The sequence below is a fragment of the Nyctibius grandis genome, chromosome 4, assembly GCF_013368605.1.
Source record: "Nyctibius grandis isolate bNycGra1 chromosome 4, bNycGra1.pri, whole genome shotgun sequence".
Taxonomy (NCBI): Eukaryota; Metazoa; Chordata; class Aves; order Nyctibiiformes; family Nyctibiidae; genus Nyctibius; species Nyctibius grandis.
The window spans coordinates 21,649,730-21,676,090 of record NC_090661.1 but is presented as its reverse complement, the minus strand read 5'-3'; the positions used below and the strand labels follow the sequence as shown (position 1 = coordinate 21,676,090).

Genomic DNA, 26,361 nt, shown 5'->3' with positions numbered 1-26,361 from the left:
CTAAACATCTGAGTTCAGAAAACAAATGAGATGTTAGAAGAGTGCATGGGAACAGTGTGGAAGGTAGCAAATATGAGACTTGCTGACACTTCCCAATGAAAAGGGCACTTGGGATTTGGCCTCCCAAATTGCGCTTGAACATCTTCTTCCACAGACAGGAAGTCTACTATTGTATAGATGTGGATTAAAAATAACATGAACTGGAATTATTTTAACACTGTTTTCCCAAAAAAGAAATAAAAAAGAAAAAAAGATAAAGATTTTTTTTCTTGGAAAATCATGACAACGCATGCATTCAGACAGGCATTAAACAGAGAAGTTACTTTAAAGTAGTGACAGAAGAGATATTCATTCTATTGATAGGGACCTCATGATGTTTCCAGTCGCAAAAGAGACGTTTCTGAACAAGCTGATGAGAAAAGCATCCAATTTTCGCACAATATATGTGTGGCAAATGAGGAGGAACATCGAGTAGGAGAGGAAAAAGAAGAAAGAAACCATCCAAAGAGAAAGGAAGTTCCTTACTAGCACTTGGAGCATATTCATCCTTGGCCACACTCCTGTCCCAGCCTGGAAACACTGTTGGGTAAATCGTCTCCTCTGAAGAGTCTTCATCGTCTGAACCATTGCCACTTGAGGTCACATCCGCTGTGATGATGTTAAATCTGCCATGAAGCCCTAACCCACAAGGCCTGGTGCTGACAGCAGTTGTGCTTTCCTGTCTCCCCTACATGCAGCCTTACCATCCCAAAGGACAGTGTACAGCACCATGCTTCCCACGGTCCATATCTCCTCCCGGTTCTTCCACCCACAAGAGATTCATCACTCTGCCATGGCCCTGCTGAAGCTACCCCAACGTGGCTCTTAGCTACATATCAGTGCCCTATGCATCCTCACAGCACTAACCATACTCTGTCCTCTTCTAGCAGAGTGAGCATAGTGTACTACTTGAAAACACTTTTTTCCTTTCTCCCACAAGTCCTTTCATTGGAATCACCTACTTCTAAATCGCCTCCAAACAGGAAAAAAGAAAAACCCAAGTAGATCCTTTATAAAACGACTCACATACTCATTCCTCTCAGACATGCAGAATATCTCCAAAGTACATGAACAACGTGGACAACTGCTCTATTGCTACCCAATGTACAGTCAGTAAGAGAGAGCCCAGTACTTTGCTTTTCCCACTTCGAACACATGGTAATGAAAAGCAGTGACATATACCACACATTCAGCCCCCCGCCACTTAATGCTTCTGAAGCTTGCTGCCCCAGTGCTCTGGTTATTCAGCCCCTAATCAAAGCGCCCTCTTAGCATGACATTCTTTACCCTTGGTTGCTTGCATGGGTTCTTGTGTCTTCTCCCCAGGATTTGACCACCACCAGTGGTTTGAGAATGGATTCCACCGCGCTTGGGTAGTGGCTTTCTCCAGGTTGTCATGATGAGGCCCTGGAGCTGTTAGGACATGGTTCATTCAACCAAGGTGTTATTATTTCTTGAGAAGTACTTTTCCTCCAGCAAAGTCAAGTCCACCAGCACCAGCACCCTGAGCATGCTCATGCCACTGAGATGGATGTAAGTGCAAGGAGGATGTATGAACCCATGGCATCAATACATTCCTCAAAAACTTAGCCAGATGCAAGCACTAGTGGCAGTCCCAAGAAAGAACATTTTCCCTTGAGAGAAGTAATCATAAAACCTTGTGGGTCTTTGCTTGCTCTTCACATTCAACAAGGTTAATGCGTTCCTCACAGGGCAGCAGGAGACAGCAGATAGCCTTAGATAGACTCCAGAATGTGGACCATCCACCAAGACGACATAAAATCACATACAAAAGGTGAAAGAAGTATCCATGATGGGCAAAAGACACCCAGAGATAAGCAGACCCATTAGTTTAGCCTTTTCTTCTACTGACAGCCCCATGAAGCCAATGCTGCCAAGGACCTGGGCTCAGAACTATGGCCATTCCACTCAAAAGACACATGCACTCCCCTTGGCCTGATGCTGTCAACAAAATCCACACCAGAAACACTTTCCAGTTACGTGTCAGCATAGCATGGAGAGGCGCAGCTTTACTCCTATCATATTACCAATGCACAATATTTTCCCAGAACACAGCATTTCAAATAGTAATGTTCCATAGGCTTGTGACAGGCATTTAAGTATGGAAAGAAATTTTTGTTTAGAAAAAATACAGGAATCTACAGCCTATTCGTCCACTGTGCTAAGCAAGCTAAATAGGTATTGGCACGCAAACAGAAATAATTTTGCCACTTGTACAGAGGCTCGAAACTCCCTCCAAAGAGAAATACAACATGCCATGAGGGAAGCCCACAATTCAGATATGAATAGAGACAAGACATCAAGTCTAGAAGCAATGGAAGATGGTGCTTCTAAGGATATGGACCTCACAAGATCTAAATGGGTTCTTCCTGTGTCATGAGATGTGTTTGAAACAAGAGCTGATTGGGAGAGCATCCAATTTTCACACAATATATGTGTGGCAAATGAGGAGGAACATCAAGTAGGAGAGGAAAAAGAAGAAAGAAACCATCCAAGGAGAAAGGAAGTTCCTTACTAGCACTTGGAGCATACTCATCCTTGGCCACACTCCTGTCCCAGCCTGGAAACACTGTTGGGTAAATCGTCTCCTCTGAAGAGTCTTCATCGTCTGAACCATTGCCACTTGAGGTCACATCCGCTGTGATGATGTTAAATCTGCCATGAAGCCCTAACCCACAAGGCCTGGTGCTGACAGCAGTTGTGCTTTCCTGTCTCCCCTACATGCAGCCTTACCATCCCAAAGGACAGTGTACAGCACCATGCTTCCCACGGTCCATATCTCCTCCCGGTTCTTCCACCCACAAGAGATTCATCACTCTGCCATGGCCCTGCTGAAGCTACCCCAACGTGGCTCTTAGCTACATATCAGTGCCCTATGCATCCTCACAGCACTAACCATACTCTGTCCTCTTCTAGCAGAGTGAGCATAGTGTACTACTTGAAAACACTTTTTTCCTTTCTCCCACAAGTCCTTTTCATTGGAATCACCTACTTCTAAATCGCCTCCAAACAGGAAAAAAGAAAAACCCAAGTAGATCCTTTATAAAACGACTCACATACTCATTCCTCTCAGACATGCAGAATATCTCCAAAGTACATGAACAACGTGGACAACTGCTCTATTGCTACCCAATGTACAGTCAGTAAGAGAGAGCCCAGTACTTTGCTTTTCCCACTTCGAACACATGGTAATGAAAAGCAGTGACATGTACCACACATTCAGCCCCCCGCCACTTAATGCTTCTGAAGCTTGCTGCCCCAGTGCTCTGGTTATTCAGCCCCTAATCAAAGCGCCCTCTTAGCATGACATTCTTTACCCTTGGTTGCTTGCATGGGTTCTTGTGTCTTCTCCCCAGGATTTGACCACCACCAGTGGTTTGAGAATGGATTCCACCGCGCTTGGGTAGTGGCTTTCTCCAGGTTGTCATGATGAGGCCCTGGAGCTGTTAGGACATGGTTCATTCAACCAAGGTGTTATTATTTCTTGAGAAGTACTTTTCCTCCAGCAAAGTCAAGTCCACCAGCACCAGCACCCTGAGCATGCTCATGCCACTGAGATGGATGTAAGTGCAAGGAGGATGTATGAACCCATAGCGTCAATACATTCCTCTAACAGAAAAATATCCAATGCTTTTAGTGTAAGTGAAGTTTGAAACACTCCACTAAAGTATAAGTTTGTGTTACCAGTTCTGAAAGTCCAGCAAAGTCAATGAATTCTGCACAGCATTTTTAGGTGTGACAGATCAAAATACGTCCTGTATGTGAAATACAGCCCAATATTTTGACAGAAAGCATTCAAAGCTAAGAATCATGCACACCATAGAAAGTGAAATCCCTCAAGCAAGCCAGTTGATAGGTTAACCTTCCTCTCTGTTAAGAAAGTTATTCATCAATAAACTGAGAAGCAGAGTTTGCAAGAAGACCTGCACTTGAAGTCATACACATATTCACCAAAAGAAAGCAAAATCTACTTCAAAATGTCTCTCTGGAAATATTTTTATTCTGGCAATTCCTCACAAGCAATATTTTTATCAGCATTTAGACCATCTTACTTCTATATCTTGAAGATGAAGAAAAGATATCATGTACTGTTCTTCATTTGGAAATAAATGTTTAAATAATTAATTAAGAAAAATACCTTGAAGACTAACATCAAAGACACTAGTTTTGATCAAATTTTGTGCAATATATGAAAGCATTGGAAAATGCAAGATCTAGGAATCAAGGTTTTAATGATCAAACAGGATAAACTGATCTTCTTCAGTCTGCAGTAGTTATGTTTTGCTTATCTGTAAACTGCAAAGTGTGCAAAGTGTACGGACTTAAACACTTTTTCAAGGTGCAGCAAAACCTAACAGATTTTGCCTTTCTGAAAAGCTGTCCTTGACTGAATAAATATTGTCTCTTCTCACAGTCACTCATTGCTCCTTAAACTTAGTACTATTAGTACTACTCTGACACTGGTGTCAGAAAATTGGACATTCAAAGTATGATCTCTGAGCAACAGACCATCAAAACCCAAGTGGTCTCAGATTTGGAGCTTTGGGATGGAACTGTGAACAAAACGATAATGCCAAAAAAATGGTTAACAAGAAAATAACTGAATAACTATATAATTTCCATATGACTCGCTGTAATCCCAGCAAAATTCTCACCTCTACCTGCTTTCCACAACAAGCCCTATGAGTTATTTTCTTAAGGGATGAATATGTATTCATGGCTTCCTTCCACATACAAAATACCAAGGCAGATGCTTTCCCATCAGACCAGCCAAAGTATGGACATAAGACTTTTTTCATTGATGAGATTTTTTTTCAGGGAATGCTCCAAACCAAGGAAAAGAAAATCCACCAGAGCATAAAAACTTCTATTATATATGGATGAACAAAATCAGTCACAGTTGCTATTTGAGTGACCAGCTCTGATAACTTAGGGAAGTATCTCATCGATCAGCAACAGAATTTTATGACATCTGATCCATGGCACATCTACAGATGAATCATAACTTGTTAATAAAAAAGAGAAAAACTTGTTTCAGCCAGGAGAAAAAGTCAATGGCAAAGTGCTGGCAGTGTATTAATCTGGACCATGAACTTGATGGAGAGCATCCGTGATAATGTCCAAAGCCAGAGCAATAATGAAAGGGGATAATGTGAAGAACAAGAATCTGTGGCAATTGCTCACTTCAAACACATAGCAAAGAAATGTTTTGATCAAGCTAGACACCTTTTCACCAAACATTAAGTTTACAAATGGTGTTTAGTATAGATGAAGAGGCACCGGTTTTGTTTCTCACTTTCATAGACTATAGAATTAGATATATTTTTAGCCATCTATCTGAAGATATATGCCAAATAGTTTACTTATTTCTTAATTTTCTACTTCCCTGTCTGTGGGCTTTTTCTCTGGGAAATTAAATTGTGGCCAGGATATTCTAATGAGCCTGCGCTGTTGCACAATGTAAATAGCAGACATTGGGGCATGGCTTTATCTTCTATTTTGTTTGTTCTCCGTGTAACTTTCTCCTATGCTACTGAATACTTGATGACTTCTCATGGAGATGCATAGCTTACACTTAACTTTCGAAAGGAGTGCTAAATTAGTCATTTGTTTGCAATGCAGTAAAATTAAATTAAATGGGTCTGTTTGGCTTTAAAGTGATGTTGCTGAGTAATAGCTAAAACTATCAGAAAAGCCTAGGTGCAGTACCTTCATAATCTTTTTTTCCACAGAAGCAATCTATCAACCCTAAACCAATAAGCAATCATGCCAATACTATCACTTCTGTGATATACATATATCAGTACTGACATTTTTTATTACACAGCTCTATAGTTATTTTGATCTTTTAAAATCTTAAATACCTCTGGTTTTCCCTCTGTAAAACAGTTATGCCCATGAGAGAGAACTGTTAGCAACAGGAAGGGACATACTTATTTAGGATCAATACTTTTGATAATCGAGTAGTAAAAGGAAAATCAAAAGCTTTCCTGCCTAGAAACAATGCACAGGCTTTTGCAACGGGTAGAGAAACATCTATACAAGGAAGCACTAAGTCACACATATATACAAAAGCAAATAAATATGAAGCAAAAATCACCACCAGAGTCAATCAAACTCCCCACTGTTACCAGGTGGGATTTTTCTCCCCTCTTACAGGCAATACTTTGTGGCAAAACCTTTCACTTGAAACAAGCACCAGAAAATTCTCCTCTTGCTTTCATGGTTTGGGGGAAAATCAACCTGATACTTCTTTTTTCCATCTACATATTTATAAGGTGTTACTAACCCTCACATTCTCTGAGACAGGATGCTTGGTTGAATGATTTCTGTCTTTGAGTAAAGTTTTTGCTAGCTGTGTAAGACATACAATCATTCTTACTCTATCCTGTGATTTCTAAATACAGTAATGAGGGCATCGTCCCTCCAAGTCACATAGACCATTTGACTATCTGTCAGCAACCAATAAACAATTAAGCAAATTCCTCACCATCACAGGCTCCCATGGTGGGAAAAAAAAGTCAGCAGGAAGAAACTTTCATTTCTATCAGTTCAATCTTTACTACAACACGTCTCTGTAGATCTCCTCTGTATAATTAAAATGTTTGCTGTTTAGGTTCACTTTATTTTCTGGGGCAAAGATCTTTATCACTAAACTTAAGAACTAGAGTGAATATATGTACAGTTTCACTTTGAAACATGTAAGATGACTTTAAAAGTTTTTTATTTGCTGTAGCTGCTGTTCACTACATATTTGACAAAAAATCACAAGCAGTTTTTCCCACTCAGTACAGCTATTTTAGCACAAAGCAGAGAAAATGGCTACTGTTCTTTTGAGCCCTCAAAGCCTGTGGATCCACTACAGGCCCCAACTTTTTCTCATGCATATTGCCAACACCAAGGACGAAATTAGGTTTTGCAGTGCACAAGTGGATTGGCAATTGGAACTGCCAATTAAAGCACTGCTTTGGTGAGCAAGGCCATAGTTTTGATGTGAATTACCCACATTCACAATCATAAATATATTAGAATCACAGATACTTTCACCACAAATTGACAAAAATGTCCTTTTCTACCTCAAAAATTAACTGACTTCAAGTGATAATTGGTTGCGCTAATTTGTGGTGCCTCATAAAGTAAACAGGTGTGATAAAAAAGCAGTGGGAAACACAAAAAACCACAATCTTTCTGAGCTCGTGTATAAGCATTGAAGTAAACATACAGTAAATGTTTTTGCTCCCCTTGTCCCAGAGACTGAAGTTTATTTCTGACTTAACCAGTCTGGAAAGTACTGTCTTTCAATGTCTTTCTAAAATGGGAGATGATGTATACTTCACCACTTACCAGAATGCCCTGCTGGAAGAAGAAAGCAGTTTTAATGCAATCTATATTTGAGGTAGTTACTATAACACATAAATCTTACTAGTACTCGCAGGATACTGTCCACCATCTTTTCCAGGGGAATCATCAGCTGCCGTCACCAAAGAGATGTCAGGTGATACAGAAGAAACTTCATCATCTGTATGGTGATGGATGAATCATTACTATTTCATTAGCTGAGTTGCAACTCAGTACTCACAACTACTTCAGTTATTTCATACTGCAAGCTTCATTCCTTCATTTATTGGTCCAAGAGAGAAGAAAGATACAGAATAGGTTCTTCATCTAATTCAAATAGCCTTACTTTACTAACATAGTAAGGATATCACCAAAACAGATTATTTTAAGAGGAGTATGTATTACAGTGATAGTGAATATTCTGGCAATGATCTGTTCATGTTATTCAAGCTCTAATTGTACCTGTATACCATCTGGACAGGGATTCTAGAGCAATGAGTGAAGTTATTTGTATTCCCCTCTTTACTGAGGTATATTCTGAGATTTAGTCCAAAAATCTAAACTCTGCATGTAAGCAGAGTTGATAAGAGTTGTCATGGCAAGCAATTGAAACACATGGCATTACACCTCGGAGAAGGGCTCTGATCCTAGTCCTTAGGAAGAGAATGTTAGGATTTACCTTTCACAACGTTAACTACATGGAGAGACAAGCATAACATGTCTTGAGTATACCACCAGTGAAAAGTCATGTTATAATCCCAATATATATATTTTCCTATAATCCTCTCTACAGATTCTATATATATATCTCCTATATGTATATATTCTCATAATCCTAATGCTTCTGCACTTTTTTTTTTAATTTCAGTATTTATTGAGGATAATGATGCAAGCTACTGGTATCCTTCACCGGTAAGTTATTGGTGATTTGATAAAAAGCCTGTAGTCAGAGGTCACATAGTAAACTTTACTGTACTTAGAGGATGAATGATATTTGTACCCCTTAAGTTCAACGGGAGCTAGTCTTTCAGACCTCCGGTAATTTCAGCCACACAAGCAACATAAAAGATGAAATAAAGTACATGTCACTTCCACAAGAAAGCAAGATACAGGCAAGGCAGTCTAAGTCACTAGTTTGCCACTCTGCAGAATGCCCTAGAAAAAGAGTATGGCATTTGTATTTGGTAGGGCTTCATGAAAATAGAATTTGACTTTACCACCTAAAGGAAGAAGATATTTATAACATTTTAATTTGACATTTTTATATCTCTGTGCATTCTGTAATGTGCTGTAGTAAGAAGATGTCCTAAAAAACCCTCTGTATTTGTACAAAGAGAAATCACTTGTACTGCAAACTCCTCCTTGTTCTTGTTACTTAATGTAAATTTATTATTTTAGAGAGCAGATAATAATATGTTATCCTTATCTCCATATACCCATACCCTGAGCCTCAGTAAACTCTCTGATATTTTAATAAGAACAAGAGCAAAGTCTTCGAACCATCTATTCTCAACATCCTGGGAAGGTTTATGTGGGAAACTACGCTGATATGTGGCTGCTTTGTACTCCCGTGCAATCAAAAAAATCCTTAGAAATTCAGAATGCTTCTGTTCTCTTTCAAAGACACACATTCTCCTTTTACTTCTCCAGGATACAAATTAGAGACAGTGCTTCTCATTCCCTCATGATATAATTAACTAGCAATGTAATCTTTCACTCAGTTATTTTAAAGGGGAGATAGTGGCAACCTACTGTCCTTACCAGAATCTTTTCTAGGAATTTCTTTTTCACCCCCTCCAGAAGAATGATCTGGCAGTTGTGAGACTGGAGTAGCACTTCCGTAATATGAGGGGCTAGATCTCCTGATGGAAGTATCCATGGGAGTTGTGTCATGTGTTGATCCACTACCTACATTTTCATCATCTGCACCTGAGGTCGAGGACTCTCCGCTATGACGCGTGCCATCTGCATTATAACGTGAGCCATCTGCGTTGTCAATGACTGTTGGAAAGAGGAAATTAAGCAGCAGATAATATCAAAGAGATACATAGCTATATTTCAGTAATGCTAAACAGTTTAAGTCCTATAACAAAAAAATAAAGAGAAACAGTTGTGGATTAATATCGGTTCATCCATTTTTGCCATCCTATCTAATGTGTCTAGATCATACATCACTAAACTATGTCTAATGTATATATGCTAATGTATGTATTTCTCAAACATATAGGGCCTACTCTGCATCAAATATTTTGATATTTTGGTCAGACAGTTTGATTTTGAACATAAAATCTTGGCCTCTATGAAGTCAATCAGAATTTCAGAACTGGGACAAATAAACAACTTATTATGAGAGTTTTCTTCCACTTTCAGCTGCTTTTCTAACCAGCAGCTCAAATGAGATGTAGAAAGGTTGCTGTCTTAAGGAAAGTCCTGTATGTCAAAGAAACATTAGCAGCTCTGAGGTGCTAAAAAATGTCAAATACCTATATAAAAAATATTTGGTAGCACCTTGAGACAAGCTAAGCTCCATAGGATTTAGGGGAGACAAGTGACTTAATTGCTTTAACTGCTGTCGAACATCTCTTGACTTCTTTTTCTTATGTTTGGCTTGATTTTTAATATTAGGAATTGTTTATGTAAAAAAAGATAACCAGATCCTAAAAATGAAACAAGTGGCAGGTCTTTCTAGTCAATACAGTACCTATTTCACCCTGATTATTGAGGAAAGAAGTATCTAGTCTTTCAATTGGCTCACACGCTTTGTCCCTTGTTTCTGTAAAAGAAGGAAAACAGAAAATATAAATTTGAGAAAATTGAGAAAGAAGTCATGTGTATATCTGTATTGATTGTACATAATCGCAGAACATCAGCTTTAGATGTGGACAATAGAACACACATTTCCAAATCAAACATTCACTGAACTACCTACATTCCCTTTTTGCTCCTTCCCAGGTGGGACACTTCAAGATTGTTCTGTCAGCCAAAGACAAGATTCTCCATTTCCATAACCGTTCCAAAAAATGGTTGCAATCTAGTTAAAATAGTCTTATGACCCAGTGTCTATGCAGACAGCCCCACCATCATGGTGGCAGTGGCAGCTCTCATCCTTTTTAGCTGGAGGGACCCCATCCTCTCCATGATGGAGGCCTCTGCACAGGCACAGTGTGCCCTGGTCTGGTGAGCAATGCTTGCTCCAGCGGGCTTCAGTGCCACACTCTGAGCCACCTGCTCATAGTGCCGGAAGGGAGTAAGACTCGAGAGAAGTTATAAAACTCTGGTGGGGACGGACATCGCTGTAGCAGGAGAAGAGTCAGATGTGGGTGACAGAGGATGGCAGCTCACCTGATACTATGCCAATGCAAAGATGATTTTCAATGATATGACCACCAAGAACAAAATCAAAAAATGTCACTGCCATTCAAATCTTCAATGCATTTTGCCTACGGCTTTCTGTAAGATCTGTTTCCACTGTGAATGTAATCATCTACTGAAATTCAAGACACTTGAAGTTAGTCCAGATTTTATCTTCAAATACTGTGTTCAGCATCTGTCACAAGATTATCATCTACATTTTCCTAATAATTTAGTAAAATATTTCCAACTATTAAAAAGTTCAAAACCTTAGAAGAAAGCAGTCTGCTGCTGACTTGCATCGCTGTCTAGCTGCCTAATGTCTGAATGGAGATTTGCCTGAGATAAAATACTGGATGAATATGCAAACAGGAGAGCAGCAGCCACGTCCATGGGCCTGGGATGGCCACCCCGGGCCTTGGAGCTGCTGCAGGTGGCAGCCACTCCTAGAATCCCTTAACACAAATAACTGTTGTTCACTATAGAAGCCCATGTGTGCATGAACAGAAGAGCTGAGTGCAATCATCTGAAACAGTTGTGTCTTTTAGATTCACTGCTGCAGTGGTTCACTGCACTAAGCCATTATAATGAACTGTTCCGAAGCTACTAAGTTAGTCCCAAGGGCAGAAAATGGTTTAGTTCAAAACACACTAATGACAAAATGGGTCAAATTCATTGCTGATATTATAGATACAATTCTAGAGGCTGACAAAATGTATTTCTTCTCAGCTGAAAAACAGATTCTATTTAATACAGAAGCCCTCATTCCAGTTCCTTAAATAGGAGATTACATATGTTATTATTAGTTAATCTATATCTAAAATACGTCATAAAAGCATATACATACCTGTCGCATTGTAACAGTATGCATCATACCGAGCAGTTGTGTTTGCTGAAAGTTTGTAAATGCCAGTATGATTTGCTGCACAAAGATGATAGGGATTGATTCGTGGGATAACAATATTCCCAACTACAAAACCATACCTGTGAAGAACAGAGGAAAATACATCATGTTACATATTACAGCAGATGGCATAAATGTTCTAGATATCTCAAACATGAAGAAGCTACAAAGAAGCCATTATTTTAATCTTACATTATTTTTTAAAAGTGCTTGTGTTTATGCATACTTTTTGTATATGAAGGGTGTTCATGTCTCACACGTAGCTACATCAGTCTCCAGCCACTCAACACCATTTCACATGTAATTTCTAGAGCTAAACCCATTTTAATTAAGTGACCATCTTATTAGCTAGGACAATTGGTTCCAGAGCAAAGCAGTGAAAGTGAGGGACTGGGAGGCAAGTGCACTTTCTATTCAGTGTGAGGTTGTATTACCTGACTCAAAGACTGGCTTCTTTTTTCTTCTGGGAGTCACATTTTCATGGCTTTGAGCGTAACATACTGCTCAGTGACATTTCACACAGAAATATTGGGGGCTTAATTTATAGTACCTGAGCAAATTTAGAGAATGATTGTAAGACATATCACTTTCTGCAAAAGCTGATAGTTTAGTATTCAGATACAACACATTCATCCACAAATTCTTACTGTATCTTTCAGTCAAACAATGTGGCTATTGTGTACAGAGCTCACACATTTCAGTGAAGATTGTGGTTAAGAGAGCTACATTGCACAATGCATTATTACTATTTTTCAGTCCTGTAACACCTGATTAATTCCAATGTATTTAGCTGGGAGGTGTGAAAGAATGGTAATGAGAACTGGGTTTTGGGTTGCGTTTTGTTTTACTTCTTGAGAAGTACAATTTATCAGGGAGAAGTAAATTTTATGGCTTTGCAATTTTTTATCTGTGAGTCCCATTCCAGTTACATGTCTAATGTGCAGATACTGCAATTCTGAAACTGTTGCAGGTGGAATTATAAACTTCTTTACTCACACTTCCAACTGAGCCTACAATGTTGACACTGTATAGGCATTAGTCACCTACTTGTGTTATGGTCTGTTGATTCATCTTATTTACTCACCATTCCACACGTATTTTGATGATTATATACAGTACATTTTTTCTCTCCTACTCAAGCTTGATAAGAGCCTAGCCTTACTGACAAGGACTTCTAGGACAGGGTCAACAAATGAAAGTAAGAGGACGGGAGGGCTGGCCAGAAGGAAAGGAGGAAGGAATCCTATCTACAGGCCTTACGTGTCCAAATCTGTCCTCTGCTAAACTGTGAATTAGGAAGAACTGTAACATGAATGAAAAACTACAGCTCCCCACTGCAAAAAACATTTCCCTCTACTCCTTCTTTCAATCATCTTTATATTTTAACTTCAGAAAACACTTTCCAAATTGCAGAAAACTCATAACTGCTAGCACTAGAAATCTCTACTCCTAGGCATTTAGTTAGGATTTGATCCTTAGTCTCTAGGTATTGTGTAGTGCTGGACAATTCAGAATGCTAAGTATGTTCATATGCTAATGTTAGAGAAAGAACATGCCTACTATGTTATGCAGGACTTTTCCCTCAGAGTAAAGAATTGTCTCTAGTCTTTATGTGACTTTCAAATGACTTTCCCACTTCTCATGGAAGAATCTTCTAAGAATTTTCTGTCCATCGTTCCCTGGCACTATTGTCCACCTCAGGGCATAATGCTTGTGAAAATGAACGTACCATATGCTGTCATCAACGGCAGTGCATGACATGTATATGTACAAGAATCTTTTCAAGGCACTGCACGTGTATCTTTCCATGATTACAAATTACTTTGTATGGATACTATTAATTTGAAAGGAGCTTTATTCAGTTCTTGTGGGCTTGCAAGCCAGTGGTAAAGAACATTCATGCATTAGGTGTTAAAAAAGTAAAGCATCACTAGCTAAACTGAAATGAATAATTCAGAGGAAACAGTTGCAAGCAGTATTGATGCTAGTACTATTTCTCACTGTACCAGAAGTCTTAAAATTTTTGAGAAATGTCGACTGAACCATTCTACTCCATTCAGTCAGAAGGTCAATTCAATTTCTCCTTATTTGCTGTTTGTTTTAGATTGTAATAAAATTGAAAATCTACTGAAATTTATTTCAACTCTGTAATGGTTTACCCCATGAATCTATGTTATTTGATAAAAAAAAAAAAACTTTTAATTTAAAACTCCTGAGTTCAATCACTTTTCTGCATATGAACACTTAGGGTGACCTGCATAGTAAGTGTATTATCTATTTTGTAAAGCAAGATCACATGATCATCTAGTATGACATATTTATAGACCATAGGACTGTCCTGACTTGACTTGAACAGAGGACATCCTTGGGAAAAATATTTCATCTTGATGAAATTTAGGTGTGACCAAGAATCTACTACAACTCTTGTAAGTTGTTTCACCCAACAATTATTATCCTTACATATTTTGTTGTATTAGTACTCACTTAACTTTTTGAACCCAAGATTTTCTGTGACTAACTTCTAATCTCTTGGTCTACCTGTTTTTTGCTAATGCAAAAGAATCTGTATTATCTTCATTTTTTTCCCTATACCTCATTAATTACAGAGGACAATTAATTCACTCGACAATGTAGTTTTGGGGTTTTTATTTATTTTTATGCCTGTCTTCTGAAACTTCTCCATTCACAGATTTTAAGAATGCACTAATACTGCGGCCATCTTTTCACTGGGATGTCAGGAGTTCATCCCTCACAGTACCACTTGCTGCTTTTTACTGTTTCTTGACAAGACAGAGTTCCCTATACTGTATATACCATCTTCAGTCTTTGACCTTACATCAGGTCTTTAAAAATATAAATACTTCTCACATACTTACCTTACCAATTAGTCAGTGATAGAGTATGATCTGAACATCTTCCTAATTAATTTATTATACTGTCAATCTCTTGTTATTATTAGATTTTACCTGTAAGATGCTATGATTTTTTAAAGATAATTGGTAAAAATTATATGCATTCAAGGACTTATTTATTACCGAACCCAGAGCAAACATACACATGCACAAAGATATTCCATTCACCACAGAATATAACTTACTTGAGGACTGATATGGTCATCTAGTTAATAGCTATATGAAGTCAACTGTAATTATTACACTATAGCATGGATGGACGGACTTGTCATGGTATATTATTTTTTCAAGAATTTCTTTACCTGCAGGTTTCAAATCCAAGTTCATGAGCTTTCTTCAACTGCTCTAGTGTTGACAAGGTACTATTGAGAGCTCTGCAGAGTTCGACTGCTTCAGATCGTGTGAGACTGTAGCGACCGTTTTTCTCAACATGAAAAACTCCTCCATATCTGCAACTTACATTGAATTCTGTTATTGGAAGAAAGGAAAAAAAGGAATTACAAATTGTTGGACTTAATGCTTCACTGAAGACCTGGAAATTATTTATTTTCAAGTATAGTGCTTTCAGTGCAAACCAACAACAAGTAGCAGCTACCGATTTGTTTAGAAAGAGAGCTAGCACTTTCAATCACCTTCTTCATACTTCCCTTATTTGGGCTAAGACACAAGCCAAATCTTCAGCTTTTCCAGAAATAGCAATACAACATGTTTTTGTGAGATATCTAGCACTTTTAACATACCATTAACAATAATGTGCAGAAGACATAAATACATTGCCAAAGTCTCCCACACTACTGCGAAACTAACTGAATATTCAAATGTATTTGAAAACAAAATATTTCATTCATAACAGAATTTTTTAAAGCTGAAATAATGGATAATAAGAGCCTTTATGATCATAAGGTTCCTTAATTATCTCATTGTGATCCCTTCACAGTGAATCGTTTTAAATGAATACATACGTCAATCCCCAGTTTCAGAACTAGTTCAAGCAATGTGTTCCTATTATTAGCTAGACAAAAGCAGAAAGCTTGTGTTGGTTTGATGTTGCATGATCTACCTGAGACAAAAGCTAAGTGAGCTGCACAGATGTTCTGAACTAGAACAACATTATGCTGTTAAATACTCCCTGAAAGACAATCTTTAAGCTATTCTTATTCAGCCTGCTGGGGCAGATAGAGAAGTGTCAAATACACATTATATGAGTCCACAGGAATGAACTTTTTGCTCCCTGTTTATTCATTTTGACAGTATTTCCCTCCATTTTGAAAGGCTTCCTCTTGCTGAGCTCACACTCACACACAAACATCTTACTGCCAACCCATGTCAGAGTTTCAGTATGTACTGCTGCAGTAGGCTTATTTAATGGTAAATGATGTCTTAGATGGATTTTAATTTAATAACACTGTAAAGGTTTGCACATGGAAGTAACTTTCAATGGCAAGCAGTATGAGGATAAAAATAATGAATAATAAAAGAAAATTTAGGTGCTATAGTTATGTTGTGAAATTTGTTTTCTGGCCTTCAGCCTGGGAACCTTGAACAAGCAGTACATGCAAAACCTACGGGAGGGGAGTGCCTCATACAATTCACTACAGACACTGAATGAAAGGCATAAGGTCTAGAGGCTTATGTTGGAAAGATACTGCCTACACAATGCAACAGGTACAGTGGGAAAATGGTATGTCCAAGGAAAGTCTGTGACTGTGTAAAATGAGAGGAAAAATAAACATTTGTTTATAATATTTTTTTAACAGGAACAGCTAAGCAGGAGTTAATAATAATAATAATAATACAAATAAGAATAATCATGTGTGTGGAGAAAACAGGGAAAGATCAGAATGCTTCAAAGAAATGTGAATTAACCATGCTCCTGCCCCACCTTTCCCTCAAGAAAAAAAAGTGGTTGCAACTCCAGACTAGAATGACAACTGCATAGCACACTTAATTGGAGCAGCCTATTATTCCCAGTGAACAGAGGGACATGACTCATTTTTAACTTAATTTTAATAGGAGCTCCATGTGCAGGAAAGGGAAAAATAGACCAGTCTTCTCCAAAAATTAAAAGGGTGTCTGTACCATCTATCTGAAATAAAAGATGCCATATAATAACTGGCTTCCTAAAGGAGTCAAAATGCCATTCATGCATATTTGCATTGACACATTCTATGTGAATAACAAGCAACTTTCCTAATGTCACTTTTGCTTGATGGTCTATTTTCTTCTATAGCATAGATGTGAAAGCAAATTATAGTAATCAAGGTGTGCACTCTTCCTGCAATTGCTTTTGTTCATTGGTAAACTGAGGTTACTCTATCTACAGTGTATCTACTCAGTGTAAACTGCAAGGAATGTTCCTTTCCACAGGTAACAGGAAACAATCAAGGATATAAAATACGAGATTAGATCCAGACTGTATGGTGTATGAGAAGACAACCATTATTCGTAGCATAGGTAGGAGTCCAATAGTATTGACAGCTGCTTGTCCAAAGGAGCTCAAAAGCTGTGCATCCAGTCTTAAATACTTTTACCATAAGCAACAGAATTAATCATTATGGTTACTTGGATTGCCTTTCCACAAAAAGAATGTAAAAAATATCTCTTCTCCCACCTGCCCCCTCAATTATTTAGGCTGACAAAAACATTTAATGTAGACAAAATTGATATATATTGCATAGCTGTTTAACAGTCTTGATGATTACAGTTCTTAATATTTTTATTTTCATATGTTATAAAAAATACCAAGAACACAGAATTTTTAGTTTTGTAAATTTTATGCAAGACTAACATGTTTTCTCAAAATGCCTTTACTCTGACACAGCTGTTTTCTTCCAGGGAAAAAGAGTTCTATTAAAATTTCTCTGATGACAGCGATGTCTTGAGAGGTTTTGAAAGCAAGAATGAGGAACCTGTGTGGAAGAGGACAAAAACAAATGCATTTTTCTTTCCTGGAGGACTTAATGTCTTGCAACAGGGCTGAGTTTCACAGTCTGAGGAGAAGCTAGTGGACTAACATAGAATGATAGTCTCAGCAAGTTCCCACACATGATTCTGAAATAGTCGCAGTGCTTCCACAAGTGCCAGATGCATAGCACTGATCCTGGGGATAGCTGATGGACTAGAGACTTTCTGTGGCCACATCCCTCACTGAACAGCACGAGATGCTCAGAAGCCATCACCATGTGTACGTACAAGTCACAAAGGTAGTCAACAGACATGCAGGTTGCAGATCCCAATAGATGTTTTCTAACAACAATACAATGAAGAGGTACTCTGCACAGAAGGATGTGGCCCACGACTACTGCTATGCGATGGAGCTGCTCTCACAGCTGCCACATGAATGACTTCTACTTTGGCTCTGAATGTTCCATATTCAAAGCTTGACACTGTTTTGGAAGATGTCCAGTCAGTAGCTGTATTAAACATAAATGACCTAGACAGGAAAAAGGCTTCTCTTTAGTTTTCTCTTCTTGATTCTCTCTTCCATGTAGATCAAGACAGGCCTAAATTTGTTAATAATTAAACATACTCTGTGAAGTCCAAGACTTAATATTAAATTTGGGGATCATATCACAAAGATGTATTCGATTACTTAAAAGTAACAAGCTCAGTGATTTTGGAACTAGATTTGTTTTGAATATCAACAACTTTTCCAATAACTTTAGGCTAATTTCTGGAGAACTTTTGCTATGAAAGCAGATACCCCATCCACTTGCTTTGGATTGCATTTGAATCTCGCAGGTCATCCCAGACTCACTGAAACAAGTACCAGACATGCCTGAATTGTCATCATCGTTAATCTCATCCAGACCACGAGACTTGGGTGACTCAGCCCAAAGCCATGGAATGTCCCTAAGCCTGTGCTGAGTTTTATGAGCCTGGAGAACATTAACTTTCACACAGGCCATTTCTCCCTGAAGTGTTCACTTTTGTTTAGAGTGAATTTGATTCAGCTGTTATCAAACCTCAGCCCATTCATAATTTTAAAACACTACAATATATGCTCCATTACCACCCAGAGATCCAGTTGTAGTCAGAATCCCACTTATTAGCCAGCCATTTCCTTAAACTCCAACTGTTGAAAATAAATAGGCTTATTTACACAAATAAGCTCAATGGAACTACTTGTGGGCTACAGCTATGTGCATGGACATTTTCCACAGAAATGCCCAGCCTGGCTCTACAGCATACATACTATACACCAGGACACTTCCAGAAAGTATCAGGCGTATTGCACATGTGCTGATTAACTGCATTGCATGCACACACAGAAGGGCCAAAGCTTCCAGGAAGCCTTGCTCGTACAGCGTGGGAGATCACGTGGGCGTCCAGGAAATTCTGGGCAAAAATGTGGCAATCCAATTCTCGAAACTGGTTTTGAGGCCATCCAATTAGTTGACACTTTGACTTAAAGTAATGTTGAGACAACATGCTTTGTTTTTACTTTGACGGTATCTTCTGCACCTACTATTAAAAATGTTTGTAACATTGCTGTAGTACAGACACTATGTTCATGAAGCAGTGAGTGTGGAAAAAGGACTACAGCGGTACCTAAAACTCACATGACATTTCACAGTCTAAGAAAATTGCATAAAGCCAGCATCTCCTCTGTGAAGACAGTAATTACCACATTTTTAAAACGGCAAAATACAGATGCAGAGCATACTGCCCTGAGCTGTCAGGGAACCCAGAGGTTTTACTTTATATATTTTAATGTCCAGACAATGGAGACCCTTAATTGAATTAATGAAAGTATTTCTAATTGCATCAATACAAAACTTATCAAAAATAAAAGATGAGGTCTAAACTAAATTAACACTTAATTTCTTTTTTCCATGCTGAGGCTCATAGACTAATTTTGAATTAAGGAGGAAACATGATTGCTAAATACAAATCTAAACACATATTCCACCTTTTCCCGTAGTGCGGGAAGGTCAAATCCATTAATTTTATGCTGATGTTACTTAGCTGCCTTTAACAGTTATGCAAAAGATGGATTTTTTTCTCTGTTTCAAAAGACAAGGCAATGCAAAACTGCGTGCCGAACTATTACTGATCCCTTAAAACTTTTTGAAATTTCAAAGGAGCTGATTCAGAGTGGACTCACAGTGGAATCACAAACAGCACCCAAACTTTCCCTTCTGCCCCCTCTTATAGCTGGCAGGCTTTGGGGATTGACAGGCCATGATCTTTCCCTGACATTCACATGATTTGCTACAGCTGAAAGAAAAAATTGTTTAATAACAACTCTAAAAAAATGTGAAGAGTACCAGACATGACTGAATTGTCACAACCATGAGACTTGGGTGAGTCAACCCAAAGCCATGGAATGTCCCTAAGCCTGCGCTGAGTTTTATGAGCCTGGAGAACATTAACTTTCACACAGGCCATTTCTCCCTGTCTTTCCTGGGATTTCTGGTGCTCTGTCTCAAGCAGCTGCATGCAAGCCCTTCTCTGCCATTGCCATTCACTATCTAAACCAGGCTCAATTAATACTTTTCAGCCAAAATCACTAACTCCAGTTCCCCAGACAATTTGCTAGCTAGAGCCCACTGGTGAGATAGAATTGGCTGAGACAGACTAAAGAGCATTGTCCTTTCATGAAAGTGTGAGTTACACCCTGATTATTAATACTAGAGGCTTGTTAGAAGCTGTCACAGTAAGAAGCCAGGTGCAATCTCCATTTCCACCCTGGTTCTGCAACCCTTACACATAATGAGTAATACTGACTCAGGCAAACTCTTCCCAGTGGAGTCGATTTTCCATAAAGATTTTTGATCCACTGTATGGATGTTTCATGCACTGCTCCCTGCTTTTCGTTGTTTTCAAGGCAATACCTAGAGGTTTTATTCGCAAGGTGGATGCTGTCTTATATTAAAAAAAAAGTTATTTTAACAACTGCAGAGATATATCAAAGCAAATGAAGTGAAAGATTTGCAAAAACCCTGCCCCCCCTTAGATGAAAGCCTGTAGAAGAATACTTAGACACAAGGTTGTTAACAGACTTCTTGGTAAAACCACAGTCTGCATTGCATGGCAACCAGGAAATGTTAGTGTGCTCTTCTCATGGGGATTTTCCTTTTTGGTTTGTGGTTCAAGATGATTGATAGGTCACCAGGATGTGATAAATTTGGGCTGAAAACAGGGACAGACTAGGGGTTTGACAGTATGGGTAGTTTTCATTCTCTGTTTGCTTTAATAGAATATAGTTTTATATTTATTGTAAGAACTTTGTTCTAAATTTATTAAACAAATTTCAAACTCTAGGCAGATATATATGGGTAAACATTTCCTTACAATCACAGATTATTTAATCTTGTACTGACACTTCTGAACAGGAACAACCATTAGCTTAGCACTGATATCTACATTTTGAATATTAGCACCTGCTTTAATGGATCCTAGTAATGAAGTAGAGAAAAGTGGCATGTTAGAAACATATTAACATCTGTTTAAAAGAGACTCCTAGTAACTATGGTTCCTCTCCAGGCAAATCTGGAAATTGGGCTACATGAGTCCTAAGATCTGAGAAGGTCCGAACAGTTCGGATCTTAGCTCTCGGGTCAGACCTATCTCCAGTTGATGTTTGTTTTTTAAATGTTTGTCAGGAAAATTACTTCATGGCTAAATAAGAATGCATATTTTACTCCTGATAGAGGAATTGCCCTCTGAATACAAAATTTCGTACGGGATAGATTCATGATTCAAGACATTTTGTCAACAGATATACTAAGATAGCCCAATTACTGCCATTTTGACATCTAGAAGAACTTGAATATACAAAAATATCATTCAGTTATTACCTAATGCACTATGATACCCATGGACCTGGATGGCTTTATTATTTGCTGAGTATTCCACCATTTCTTTAGAGGCTATTAGTAAAATCATTCACTAAAGCAATTCACAGCCCAGACAACTGTAACAGGATACAGAGGCTTCCACCTTTATCACAGAATCACACAGAATGTTAGGGATTGGAAGGGACCTCAAAAGATCATCTAGTCCAATCCCCCTGCCGGGGCAGGATTGCCTAGACCATATCACACAGGAACGCGTCCAGGCGGGTTTTGAATGTCTCCAGAGAAGGAGACTCCACAACCTCTCTGGGCACCCTGTTCCAGTGTTCGGTCACCCTCACCGTAAAGAAGTTTTTCCTCAAATTTAAGTGGAACCTCCTGTGCTCCAGCTTGCACCCATTGCCCCTTGTCCTGTCAAGGGATGTCACTGAGAAGAGCCTGGCTCCATCCTCTTGACACTTGCCCTTTACATATTTATAAACATTAATGAGGTCACCCCTCAGTCTCCTCTTCTCTAAGCTAAAGAGACCCAGCTCCCTCAGCCTCTCCTCATAAGGGAGATGTTCCACTCCCTTAATCATCTTCGTGGCTCTGCGCTGGACTCTCTCTAGCAGTTCCCTGTCCTTCTTGAACTGAGGGGCCCAGAACTGGACACAATACTCCAGATGCGGCCTCACCAGGGCAGAGTAGAGGGGGAGGAGAACCTCTCTCGACCTGCTGACCACACCCCTTCTAATACACCCCAGGATGCCATTGGCCTTCTTGGCCACAAGGGCACACTGCTGGCTCATGGTCATCCTGTTGTCCACTAGGACCCCCAGGTCCCTTTCCCCTACGCTGGTCTCCAACAGCTCTGTCCCCAACTTGTACTGGTACATGGGGTTGTTCTTGCCCAGATGCAGGACTCTATACTTGCCCTTGGTATATTTCATTAAATTTCTCCCCGCCCAACTCTCCAGCCTGTCCAGGTCTCTCTGAATGGCTGCGCAGCCTTCCGGCATCTCAGCCACTCCTCCCAGTTTTGTGTCATCAGCGAACTTGCTGACAGCGCACTCTAATTCCTCATCCAAGTCATTAATGAATATACTGAATAGAACTGGTCCCAGAACCGACCCTTGCGGAACTCCGCTAGACACAGACCTCCAACTGGACTCTGTCCCGCTGACCACTACTCTCTGGCTTCTTTCCTTCAGCCAGTTCACAATCCACCTCACTACCCGATCATCCAGACCACACTTCCTCAGTTTAGCTGCAAGGATGCTGTGGGAGACCGTGTCAAACGCTTTACTGAAATCAAGATAGACCACATCCACAGCTTTACCATCATCTATCCACCGGGTAACATCCTCATAAAAGGCTATCAAGTTGGTTGAGCAAGACTTCCTGTTGGTGAAGCCATGCTGAGTGCCCCTAATGATCCCCCTATCCTTGATGTGCCTAGAGACAGCACCAAGAACAAGTTGCTCCATCACCTTTCCAGGGATGGAGGTGAGGCTGACCGGTCTATAGTTACCCGGGTCCTCCTTCCTGCCCTTTTTGAAGACTCGAGTGACATTCGCTTTCCTCCAGTCCTCAGGCACCCCTCCCGTTGCCCACGACTTAGCAAAGATGATGGAGAGTGGCCTAGCAATGACTTCCGCCAGCTCCCTCAGCACCCGCGGGTGCATCCCATCAGGGCCCATGGATTTATGGACGTCCAGGTTGCTTAATTGGTCCCTGACCCAGCCCTCATCAACCAAGACAGATTCCTCCTCTATCCTGACGACTTCCGAGGCCGCAGGGGTCCAGGGCTCCTCAGGACAGCCTCCAACAGTATAGACAGAGGCAAAGAAGGCATTCAGTAACTCCGCCTTCTTTTTATCCTCTGTCTCCAGGACCCCCACCTCATTCATCAGTGGGCCTACATTGCCTAGAAGTTGGACTAAAGCCCAGGTCAGTAGTGATGAAAACCACTGGATAGCTGTTTGCTAGGTTATACAAAATGATTTCCAGTTAATCCCATCCCCAGTCACTAATAGACACGTGTCAACATTGTTAAAACACACCTATACCTGAATCCCTCAGGGCTTGATGGTGAAAGAAAAATTGTGCTGGGAAAATCAGACTCTAAACTGGGATGACTACATACTGATCAAAATTTAGAAGTCAAATTATGCAGGATCCACAAGAGTTAAGCAAGCATGTGTCTATGAGGCTGCAGTCCTTTACTATCACAACAAGAAAGCACCAAGTATCAAGCAACATGTATAGTTATTTAGTATGGCTGGACAATGTTTTTCTGTTCTCCCAGTTATGATATTCTGCCTCTGCTAGCCACTGTTCTCCACAGAAAGTAGAGAAACAAGCGTGGAAATAAGCCACCTACACCATAATCGAGGCTTCTCCAAATAGTGACAGTGAAAGTAAGTCTTTACAGATTCTTGGGAGCTGTCAGATGAAATACTTTCCTTGGGGTATTGCCAAGCTGTGAAGCCTAAAATGATTTACAGGAAATACATTTCCAGATTTAGTGGGAATAAACCATATTTTCGGTTTTTGAAGTATCCCTTGTGGATACTTAAATAAAGCAAAACTAGGGCTTTGTTTTTTAGTTTGAAACTGCCTTTTCATTTTGAAACTTAATTAATTAGCTTGCACAAAATAAAATAAAACAATTTAAGAAAGTTAAGTTTAAATGTTTACATGGTTGCAATACAAGTAGGTGGTTTAAGGAATCCAGTCCAACACTTCCCTGTAGAATTTTTTAAATTTTCATATTTTCATTTCAGTTTGGCATAGGAAATTGTTATAAGTCTTGAAAATTTTCATGAGAGAGAGAAAAAAACCATAGTTATATCCCTAATAGATTGCTGATATTCAGGGGGAAAAATTCTCTGCACACCTGGCTTTTTAAAGACAGTAAAGTCCAGGAAAACACTTTAGAAGGAATTTACCCACATGTTTCAAGGAGTGCCTGCTATAAATACAGTCAACATATTCTTAGTAGTTGGGTGTGGTGACAAGAAAGTGAAAATGCCTCTCCATAGATCCAAAGGTATAAAATCAGACCTTTCTTTGAAGTCATGCCAAAGCTGTTCCTAGTACCCAGTTATATTTGGGTACCCAGTAATTTGGGCTGAAAAAATAAGATAGTAGCTTCCTCAGTCTCCTGTATGCTGTTAACTACATAAAACTCATGACATAGCCATGCTAACCCTGTGATCCAAGTGGGCTCAAGTGGATCTCTGAAATGGAGAGATGTGGCTGGGGATATAGCCAGGAGCCAGAGAGGATCTCCTTTCTCCATCAAATGTTAATAAGTATTCCTTACATTTCTGTGTTACTTCAGTAAGTGCACACTGGAAATGGCATCTGGGACAAAGCTCAAGCTGTTTTCTTCCTTCTAAATTGTTCTTCTTAATGAATCTGCCTACTGGCCACCAATGTCATTGTCTCTGTGTCTGTTTACCGATGGGTAAAAATCTTCAGTATCTTAATCTGATACCTTTCCTGGCTACTAATTTTAAAAAGTGCGGGTGGGGGTGGCACTATTAATGAATCAAGCATTCATAAAGTCACTCAAAATGCAAGTAAATACAAGAAGTATGTTTAATTCCTCAGCAGCTGCTGTGGGAAGAAAAAAGTCTGCTAATGCATCTTCCAAACATACTTTATCTGCTTGGCAACTGTTGCTCTGGTAAACATCCTGAGTGAGCCTATACAGTGTCATCACTTACGATAAACTTCCTTGCTGCTGACATCAATATTATTCTTTTTGTAATAGTTTCACCCAATAGTGAATTGAAAGTTTTCAGACTGCACTAGAACATGATACAGCTGTGCAGCACCTCAGTGGAAAGATTGCCGGCAGTGAAATCATAGTCCTGGAATTAGACAGTTATCAGATATGCCCCCCTTGAGATGATGAAAACATAATTATCATTGTCAATACTAGGAGAGCTTCAGGCTGTGCAATGAGTAGTCTAACCCCAAAGGCTGAGTAACAGGGACTGTGAAGCAAATCAGTTGGGATCAGTTCCATGCAATCCAGGTGAAGAAACATACTTGAAACAAAGCTCGTGAATAATAGTTGGAGTCTGATTTTCATTGTTTGACTGAAAGCAAATCGTTTAGTCATTTGGGATAAAAGGAGGTGAGACACAGTATTGCTCAGAAGACAGATCCCCAGCTTGGAGCTGAAAGGGCCTTATGCCTGTTCCCTGATCTGTTATCTACCCACTGATATAACCTGGATAAGACAATTCATCTCACTCTACCTCAGTTTGCAACTAACCTCCTTAATAAAGCAATTTTAGATTTACTGATAAAGAATGATGGAAGAGCAAAGAACTGTTACGTTGTTATTTTACTGTGTTACAGATTTTACATTCAGCCTCCATCTAAGCTTTGACAAGTCATGGGAAGTCTGATTTAAGTTCTGTGGCTATTTAGATAAGAAATTAATAAAAAGTCAGACCTATGATTAACAAGTCCAATTAAGTGACAGATTTTGAATTTTAATTATTTGCAGTATGCTACTTAATAATAATACCAGGTGTGATTTGAAACTATTTTTCACATTATATTGAAATTTTTTTCATTATTTTCTGGTAAACAGTTTCTGAACTAAAAAAATATGCTATTTATATTTCCTCTGCTCCTCTGAGTTACACAGGAAAACCTATAATAAGTATTCTCAACATTTTAAACTCATTTGTACAATAAGTTCATTACGGAAAAGCAAGCAATGATCAAAACTGAAAAAGAGAAAAAAAGATGTTGAGTAAGAAGTAGAACATCTATTGACTTTAACAAGGCCAGTTTGCAAGAAAACAACAGAGAAAGGAACCCCAAGAATCTTTTTAAAAGCTCTGAAAGCCAGCCAGTTAAAACAAAGATAACATTAGTCTGGCAGACATACTAAAAAGTAGAAGGCTGCTTAGAATATGCCTCACAATGTAAGACATGTCAAAAGACAAATGACCCATGCAGACTTCCTAGTAACAAATAATGGCAG

At 39.1% G+C, this 26,361-nt stretch overlaps 1 protein-coding gene across 1 annotated transcript in view; it reads right to left on the bottom strand.

The window, feature by feature from the left end:
- The window catches only part of CD44 (CD44 molecule (IN blood group)), a 57,158-nt gene that overhangs the window by 19,796 nt on the left and 11,001 nt on the right, over nucleotides 1–26,361 (bottom strand). The window contains exons 2-6 of the mRNA XM_068398925.1: nucleotides 14,868–15,033; nucleotides 11,597–11,733; nucleotides 10,100–10,171; nucleotides 9,160–9,399; nucleotides 7,484–7,579 (exon numbers count right to left, since the gene is read on the bottom strand). Of these exons, the coding sequence (XP_068255026.1) occupies nucleotides 7,484–7,579; nucleotides 9,160–9,399; nucleotides 10,100–10,171; nucleotides 11,597–11,733; nucleotides 14,868–15,033 (711 nt within the window). The remainder of the gene's footprint in view (nucleotides 1–7,483; nucleotides 7,580–9,159; nucleotides 9,400–10,099; nucleotides 10,172–11,596; nucleotides 11,734–14,867; nucleotides 15,034–26,361) is intronic.